Source organism: Harmonia axyridis, chromosome 7, assembly GCF_914767665.1.
Source record: "Harmonia axyridis chromosome 7, icHarAxyr1.1, whole genome shotgun sequence".
NCBI classification, from domain to species: Eukaryota; Metazoa; Arthropoda; class Insecta; order Coleoptera; family Coccinellidae; genus Harmonia; species Harmonia axyridis.
In genome coordinates, this window is record NC_059507.1 from 11,984,542 (window position 1) to 11,994,436 (window position 9,895).

General features: G+C 33.1%; 2 protein-coding genes across 2 annotated transcripts; both read left to right on the forward strand.

Annotated features, from left to right (window-relative positions):
• LOC123684320 lies at positions 1-3,271 on the forward strand. The gene is made up of 3 exons (XM_045623537.1): positions 1-188; positions 1,667-1,797; positions 2,974-3,271. The coding sequence occupies exons 1-3, from the start codon at positions 122-124 to the stop codon at positions 3,220-3,222; spliced, it is 447 nt and encodes a 148-aa protein (XP_045479493.1). The 5' UTR covers positions 1-121; the 3' UTR covers positions 3,223-3,271.
• Positions 3,272-5,196: 1,925 nt separating this feature from the next.
• LOC123684289 lies at positions 5,197-8,776 on the forward strand. Its single transcript, XM_045623484.1, has 2 exons — positions 5,197-5,365; positions 6,028-8,776. Exons 1-2 carry the CDS (start codon positions 5,306-5,308, stop codon positions 8,482-8,484), a joined length of 2,517 nt encoding a protein of 838 aa, XP_045479440.1. The 5' UTR covers positions 5,197-5,305; the 3' UTR covers positions 8,485-8,776.
• Positions 8,777-9,895: the final 1,119 nt, after the last annotated feature.

Here is a 9,895-nt window from a genome sequence, read left to right on the forward strand (position 1 = left end):
CGATGATAGTGTTTGAACTCAAATGCGTGCATAATTTATTGCTTAATGGACAAATAATTAATGTAACTTCTGTGTTGATACAACAATCAGTTTGATGCAAAGCGATTGATAGTCGGTTGAAATGAAGGAAATATTTATATTCGTTTTCATTATTTTGATCGAGAGCAGTTCTTCCCTTTTCGATAATGGTAAGTAGGTAATTCACATGGTTTTATTTGTTTCTCTCTCAATATGAAAAACGTTAGAAAATATTAAATTTCCACAGTTTTTCTCAATAACCATTAGAAATACATACTAGAAAGAAGCTTGTGTTTTTAAGTCTATTTTTATTTTGTGCTCTTGCAACACTGCAAATTCGATCTACAGGTGTCCCGTAAAGACCACGTCAAACCGAGGGAGAATGTAGTTTTTTTGAAAATGATGAATTTTTGCCTCATTTCAATAGTCTTGCCCTTACGGTTAGTACAATTTTACATCTTTCTGATTAATTTTTTCTGTAAAATATTGCTGAAGAATGATTTTAACGTTTACATTAAAAACATCCTGCGAAAATTTTAAAGGGGGGCTATGAGAAATATTTTTATTCGAAATTTTGGTAGTGGATTATTTTGTTCATGAAGTTTAGCCCATCGTAGTGGAAAAAAAAGTACCGAGCTACTGCTGCACATTACACCGATAAATTGTCTATTTTATAGTGATTTCAAAGAGGTATCACACAAGTCATTTGTCATTCAAAGGAAAAAGATATGGCGGTTTTTATCCAAATGGGTACGTTTCTAACAAAATCAAGTTTGTCAATTCTGTTAAGAAATCTTCGATGTTGCATTACTTAGTGAACAATGGCAATTGTTTACGTGCGAAAATATTACTCGCATAATTATTCACCTCAACGAAATTCAATTTTGCCGGCAAATTTTGGAAAACATCATGCAGATCCAGATTATTTTAATAAGATCATTTGGAGCGACGAGTCTTCCTGTACCTGTAGTGTGTGATACCTCTTTGAAATCACTATAAAATAGACAATTTATTGGTGTAATGTGCAGCAGTAGCTCGGTACATTTTTTCCCACTACGATGGGCTAAACATCATGAACAAAATAATTCACTACCAAAATTTCCAATAAAAATATTTCTAATAGCCCCCCTTTAAAATTTTCGCAGAATGTTTTCAATGTAAACGTTAAAATCATTCTTCAGCAATATTTTACAGAAAAAATTAACCAGAAAGATGTGAAATTGTACCAACCGTAAGGGCAAAACTAAAATGGCCTAAAATTATTTTCATTATTTTCAAAAAAAAAAATATCTCGAAAACGGTAAGACTTTTATAATGGGAATTTTGTCATAGCAGGTGGGTTATCCTTTGATCTACATTCTCCCTCGGTTTGACGTGGTTTTTATGGGACACCCTGTAGATGAAAATTTTCATTTGTATATTGTACAATGAATCATATATTTGAGAAGAATAACGAGAAAAATTACCCAGTATTGTCGTGACTACAAAACCGACCATAGAGAAATTGATGAAGTTTGGTAACAGATTCGATCGAATGAAAATTTTAGAGTTCAAAAAATCGCTGGTGAGAAACCAGGAAGTTTGAGGCTTCTGATTACCAAAGAGGACCATTATGTGTTTTTTTCTGATATTAATATGACATTTTCAGAGCTCAACTTGAAATGTACAGGAAGGAAGTTTGAGAATGTTTCATTGACAGCTTATTATCCTGATTACGATGATGAAGATAACCAGAAGGGCTATCAAGATTCAAAAGGACATAAGTTACGCACACTTCAGGTAAAAAAACCTAGCATCTTTTAAATTTTGTGTACAATATTATTTTATACTTATTATAAAATTAACGTCATGAATGAAAATAAATATCATCCCTATTTGGAATTATGCAATAGCTGAAACAGAGAATCGTTGAGAACTATACACTTAATCACATAAGAGAAGAAAAAATTTAAAAAAAATTTCCAGAAAAATTTTCGTTTGCTCAGGTCGCAGAAATATTTCACCTTAGTTAGAGAATACCGAATAATATCATAATCCGACTTTTGCCTATACGCGTAGGATTTTTCCTCGCCGTCGGCTTCTCACTCCTCGCTAAGAGGAACATTCACTCAATCCCAGATATTTAAAATATCAGAAGGGCTGAGCTCGGTCGTGTCCGGTCCTGGTTCTCGTCGAACTTCTGGTCCTCTTACACGCGATCCTTGGACCTGTCCTTCGCTTCCTAGGAATTTTCTCACCGTCCTTGCAGTACCTAAAAGAACAGCTTTTTGCATTATATTACATATATACTCACTAAGTCCTAGTTGCTTGATATTTCTCTTGAGATTTTTGGGTACTATTCCTGTTGTTGAGATGATAATTGGAATAGTTCTCGTTGATATCATTCCCCACTGGCGCTTTATCTGAAATTCGAGGTCCCTATATTTTGAAATTTTTTCGACCTCTTTTTGACGCATGTTGTTGTTATTAGGTATTGCTACGTCGATGAGTATTGCTGCCCTTTGTTGTTTATCAACTAGCAATATATCTGGCCTGTTGTGAGGGACTGTTTTATCAGTCAAAACTGTACGAATATCATAATTATTATTATTATTATTATTATTATTTAAATCTTTTTTGATGTAATATTGACTACTTTCAATGTGATCTTGTGTCAATGACCATAGCTGTCGAGACACGTTAATTTAAATAAATAAATAAATAATTGGTAGAATTAGAATCAAATAGGTCTACTTCTCCAGAATGACAAATAGGCACTCAAATCTCGGGACACGATGTATAACTCCAAAAATAATCTAAATGGGAAAATACATGTTCATCACAGTTCACTCTATTTTTTCATAGCATTTTAGCAAATTTCAATGCGAGAATGGTCTTCCACTAAAGAGAAAAGATTGATACACATGAATTGGAATCGAGTGAATTAATTAATCTTTTTTTTTTGTAACATTTTAGGACTACATCGATGATAGGACCAACTATGTCACTCTGGCTATGGACGAGACCCTAAATATACCATACGGTACAAAAGCTTGCATTCCAGAATTGAATCAACATTTTGGCCACAGGGTAATTTTCGAAGTCAGAGATACTTCAAGTGATTCAAAGGGAAGCAGATATAAAAGAGCTGAAATTTGTGTTCGTACAGAAATTGACAGTTATGACATAAGTGTGAACAGAATGGCTACGTTATATTTAATGTGAATTAAAGAAAAATCTAATTAATTTTGTTTTTTTTTTTGTTTTACTGAGATGAATATATGGTCAATCTAGAGATAACATAGAGATCTTTCAAAAAAGATGTCTATTCTATTCGTATTTGGTAGTTTAATTATTATACTATTTCATACAAAAATTCTATACTATATCATTGGGACAATATGAAGATTAGAAATAAGAATCATTTTACCAACCAACAAAAAAAATCATGAAAATAATATGTTTTGTGTTAGTTACATTAAAATATTGTTGGTTTCAATCAGTTATAACAATCGATGAATTAATTACAAAAATACTAATATTCTGGTTTAGAACCGAACGCCTGAAAAGTTATGGACAGGCACAATATAACTTCGCACTCTGTATATTTCTGTTTCAATTATCAAATAATTTCTCCGGTTTATTGCTGCAATAAATACCATTACACATATATTTTCAACAAAACATTCACTCAATTATTTACCATTTGATACTATCATAAATCTGAAATAATTCAGAGATGAAATATTCTGTTTTAAATTACACTTATTAAAAAGATTGCATCCATTTCGGATTGCTTGAGGAATGATACGGGGTTTTCTCCTCCAAGGAATTTTTGGGAACGATCAATTTCGTCTTCAAAATTGTTTTCCTTTTCACAAACAAGGAACTCTACGATCGATTGATTGATTAATTTATTTTGGAATTTCAATAATATTTAGACAAGAATGATTTGACATCCATGTAATGAATGAATTCGCAAAAAATGATAGTTTTTCATAGAATAATAATAAAAGTTTTGCATAAGAAGTCTTCTGATTGTTTTGACTGTCACATTAACATTTAGAAAAATTATTAGTCAATAGCAATACGTACCTTTTTTCCAGAAAAAAAATTAGAAAAAATATGTATTAGGTTTCCAGGGTACATAATAATAATTTTGGGACCTATCGAAAATTTGATATTTGTGATGTAAATATTGTAAAAAATATTTTGTTGATTGTAGCATTAAAGTGTTTTATTTCGAAAAGGACTTTGAAGGCAATATTTCAAGAGGTATATATTCAGATGAATATTTTGTGCGTCATTTACCAATTCCCGATCATTTTTTTGACATGGAAACATGACATATTATACTAGGTGGTCCAACGAAAACTTAACACCTCGAATTTCTGACTTTGAAATGAAAATGTAGAAAATCGCTTGGATCCGTCAATTTCATATTCGAGGGGGAACAATTTTTCCACTTTTTTCAACCACGTGACGGAGGTGAGCACAAACCCTTGATTTTGAATAGGGAAGAGGGGTGTTGCGATAACTAATTTTGAAGAATGTATTGAGCACTATCTGACTCTAATATTTGGCTTCATGTGAAGAGCGGAATCAGAAATCGACAAGTTCGAGCAATTTTCCATGTTTCATTTCAAAGCCGGAAAATCGAAGTCTTAAGTTTTTATTGGACCACCTATGTAGTATGTGATCAATATTGAAAGCAGCTGGAATTTCATCTGAGGTTAAATGAAATTTTTTTTGATCATCTCATGCAAGGGATCTGTGTTAATTATCTTTTTCTTGAAAGGTTCAGTTTAAAATATTTCTCATTTTTATGAAGTATTTCGAGTTCACAGAGGATACAGTATTCTACAAAAGTTATAGTGACCAGTTTCTAATTCGCAGAATCTTCATTAGCTCTCAACGAACGTTTTGACAACGTTGTTGTTATCTTCAGGAACTAAAAGTTGGAATTCTTTTTTTTTTCTTCAACATCCTACGAATTGTAGAAAAAAAAAGTAAATTTATCATAAAATATCTCAATTCTAATTGACATCAATTCATGAAGTTCATATTGGTTTTTTTCTCGATCAATATATCCTCACATTTCATGATGTAATCTTTTAATTCACAAAGTCTCAGAAAGAATGAATTTAATAGCCTTAAATATAGTTCAACGTGTCGATTATGAAGATATGCGCAGCTTCCAATCTGAATCAATGAGGAAGTCAGTGGGGTGTGAGGATTTAAAATCTGTAATTATCGTGAAAATGAAAGTGTACTCATATAATTCGGAAGTGCTATATATAAAACGTGCATGATTTTTTTCCACCATTTTGTGGGTTTTCTTCTGCGTGTGAACATGCTCCTGAAAACGGTAAGTACATTTTATTTGGGATTGACCCCCCTCTTATGGGTTTGATAGTGGTATTGATGACCTATCGAAATTTTGTGATCAGAATTTGTGGAAATTTTTTTTCGAATATTTTGTCCTTACTGTTAATGCACAGATATTTCATATATTTTTTTGAATTTATGAATTAGATCTTTATTATTAATAATTTCATCCATTTTTTCATCATTTTTTTTTCATTCTTTTTTTTTTAAATATTGAATTTAAATTTATTTACATCTTGTTGGTGAATTAATGATCTAAATTTTCATCATCACATCTACTTACTTTCCTTAAAGAAGTTGAAATGTTTCTTTCGATTTATTTCTGTCAGATATCAATTCGTTTCTTCCTTTTCAAATTCATTTTACATGCCCCTAGCTGAAGACAATACTATTATGTGTTTTTCAAATAATTTTCAAGAACTCAAATATGTTGAAGTTGTAATTGAGTCATAAAAATTTGCAGCAAGATATAGTAATTATTACTGTACAAACATGAGTCCAGCATTAAAAAACAATTAAAATAAATAGAAGGTCGAAAAATATCTTGATGGTCTAGTTTTCTATATCAAGGCATCGAAGAACTACACTTCAAGCTGAATATTTTAAGAAATATTGGAAATAATGTGTTTTTTTTTATTTTAGATACTTCTCCTTTGCCTTTTTGGCTACTACAACTGTGCTCCATCCAAAGAGCAGGACATGGAACCTGCCTCAACTAATGTAAAGGAAATAACGGTTTCAATTGAGCACAATTCAGATGACAGCAACCCAAAATCTACTGATGATTCCAAGAAGAACCCTCTCTCCAAAAGAACAAGGGCCAATCTTCTTTTAAACTCTAAAGTAGTTTATCCACCAGGTGCCAAGAGTGCTTCTGCGTTCAATCAAGGAATACTCAAGTTTCAGCAACTGTTGGAACTTCCACTGAACGAAACCAATAGCGATCTGATGGAAATAACAAATAACAAGTTCGAAGAAGCATTCAACAAAAGCTCAGATATGGAGTCGGAAATCAAAAATTCTACTATTACTGATGAAATGGAGACGAAGAAGACCTCGAATTGTGGCAACTCTACAATACATAAAGAAGACGGAGATTCATCACTCAAGATTTTGAAGAATAAGTTCATTGAAGATTTTGGAACTACTGGCGAAAATATTTTAGACATAATAAGCAAGAATGGAGAAAACCAAAGTGACAGTAAGGTGAATAGCACCGAAAAAACCAGTGGAAAAACATCAAACAAAACAGCAGATGTTGAATTCATTGAACCAGTGACTTTGAAACCCAGCAACGTATCTGTAAACCAGACTGAAAGCAAAAAGAGTTCTTCTATTGAGATCTTGGATGACGATATGGAGGACGAATCCAATAGTACAGATACTAAAACCCAAACTTCTAGAACCAATCAGACTTCTTCTTATTTACCAGCAGAAAGAAAATCATCAGATTCGAAGATTATCGAGGTCAAACCACAAGAAGTGCAAGAAATCCCGTTGAACCCATCATTCAGGAATTCAGCTAGGAAAGAAGATAGGAGTGACGAAGACGATATCTCTCAAAACATCAAGAGAGACATACTACTTGGCAACTTGAATCCTTTCTTCTCCAACCCATCTACTAATAGTATCCGTAACACGAATAGCATCTTTTTCGATGACATGCTCAAAAAATCTGGAGGACTGATTGGTCCCATGAATCCCTTTGTGATAAATTCAATTTCCTTCGATGGTTCCAAGTCCAAGTCCAGTACGTCCAGTTCATTTGGTAGACTCAAGAATGCACCTAAGAAATCATCTGGATCTGTTAAAACCCTCAAGAGTATAGCTCTAAGTGAAGATAATTCCTCATCCTCATTTGGTTCAAAGTTGGGAGGGCATTCTGCTACTCTTGGTGGATTTTCTTCCAACTTAGGAAGCTCCCCCAGCTTTTCTAGTTTAGGCAGTCATTCTTCGAAGAAAGCAAATCAACCGGCTAGACTAGGAACTTCAACAGTGCGTGGCAGACGTCCTAACTTCTCAAGATTCCGTAATAAACCAGCGAAGGCATCTAAGGGTACTGTAGTAGAGACAGTTTCGAGTATTCCTCTGGGTGATGGAAAAGAAGATACATCATCATCATTCAATTTCGCATCAACTCCGTCTTTTAGCTCTCACAAATCTTCAGTGAAAACTGTACCGTCACTTCTTTTGAGACAGGAAGATGAAAGTCCAAAATTCAGCAGCACATATAGAAGTAACAAACCCACTGCTGTCTCATCAGCTTCGTTCTCCTTCACACCTAGTGGAACAAAAAGTCGATCTCATGGTAGATCTAAAAGTTTTCCAAGTTTCTCAAAACCAAGATCTCATTCCAAACCTGTAAATTCTTACAGCAAACCTCCACCTGCTTCTAAAAGCAGCGACTCAGCTGAAGAAGTTGAAATCTTGAAGTCAGTAGACTATTCTTTACCGGAAGAAGTTGGAAAGAGTCTTGCAAAAACTGGACCAGCTAAATTCAAGAGAACGGCAGGATTCGAACCCAGAAAAGTTCAGGATTACAGCATGCAAGCATCTGTTTCCGTTGATCCAATGTTATTAAATTTCGATATGTCTCATAAATCTCAAGATCATACCTTTAATCCGTACTTGGTTAATGCACACATGAAACCAGTGAAGAGAACTACTGAAAGATCTAGAAGTTTTGAATTCAGACCCAGCCAACCTGATAGCAAAACCAGGAAAGTTAAGGAGTTCAGTCTGGACCAGCAGAAAAAAACATATTTCCAACCTTCTCTACGATTTAAAACAATCACAGAAATACCGCTCATAGATACAGATATGTTCGATGGGTCTGATTACGGTTCAGAAGAAGACGGTGCTGAAAATCTACAGACCTTGGAAAATTTCGAAAATGATATGATTTTCAAGCCATATTTTGCCACCAACTCCCCTAAGAGTTTCCATATGAGCCCAACAGAAAAGAGTGGAAGATCTCCTAGGAGTTTCAATATTCCAGAAGTCAACTTTTTCGTTACACAGTCACCCAGGAGTTTTCAGATGCCAGAACCATCTACCTACAAGTATTTCGGTAATGTCCATATGATAGATTTGTCGTAATTTCGGCTCAAATAGTTAGTTTTAATTGTATTCATACGTCGACGAAAGTGAACCGCAGATAAGTAACGATTATAAAACCAAAGAGTAAAATTGATGTGAGGTTTGTCGATAGGAATCATTTTTACTGTTGGTTTTTCAGGAGGAATGTGTTTCCTTGAACTTTCATAGCAGAGATGAAGTTTATGTTGGATGATATGTCGCTTAGGTTGCAAGAATTTTAAGATATTTGTGAGAATACCATGTATAGCTTCTGTACAAGAATGATATTTTAATAAAATCATGAAAATATTAATGTTTTTTCATTATTCATCTCACCACGAATTAAATGAATAACTGGACCAATAACTAATAGTGGATCCTCAGCTTTCAACAGAATTATTCTTGAATATGAAATTGATAATTCCATATTTTTCCTATATGACCACAAAGCATGATTCACTTACATAAAAGATTTAATGTCCGTTATTATATTCTCTTCTGTTCCATGAAGATTATTCGAACATTTGTGTTATGTGCAGAAAATTAATTGTTGTACGTCGAAGTTTTTCAATTATTGTTATATACTATTTCATTGTGTAACTTCCTATGCATACTTCTAGTAACCATGAAGCTGATCTTTTTAATAGTGGCTTCTAGAAATTCTTTTTTATCCAAAGACTCAACGGAAGATGGAAATGACATAAGCTGTCCCTTTTAAATTTGGATTATTGAGATATTTTCCAAAATAAAAATCAGATTGAATGGATCTTGTCCTTCTACAATTTTTCATGACAAATAGGGATGTTGTGATAACACACAGAAATAGGTGTGAATTAGGTAAAACTAGGAATCACGGAAAAAAATATCCAATCTATTCCACTTATTGTAAAATCATGCTTAGTAAGGCCAATATCATCAAATAGTAGCAATCGATTTGATAAAAAGGGAACAGTATGATTATAAATCCAAAACTGTATGTGGGGAAGTAATATCAAATATCTAGACCTAAGAGATTTTCTCCCAAGTTCATCAAAGAACATTAAAATGAAAGAAGAAATACGTCATTTATTTTATATCTGCAATACTTCGTTTGATTTTGTAGCAAGGTATCCCTTGATACAGTAATCTTTTCATTTCGATACAGTTATTGTCATGTCTAATTTTTGTTTAATATGGAAACTATTCGAGAATACCTATAAGACAACTTGGTGTGACCACTATTGAAATAAATCACTTAATAGAAGAATGTTGTTACATATTTTCAACGAGAATAAGGAATCTTTTTTGAGCTTTTATTATTATTATTATTCATTTATTCGCAATGTCTATAATTTCTGAATTTTGAACCTGGAATGATCTCAACCTATAAGTTTTGACTCGCTCATGATCAATCCATTCTCTAATTCTAATCTGTTCGTACTACCGGCCGTTA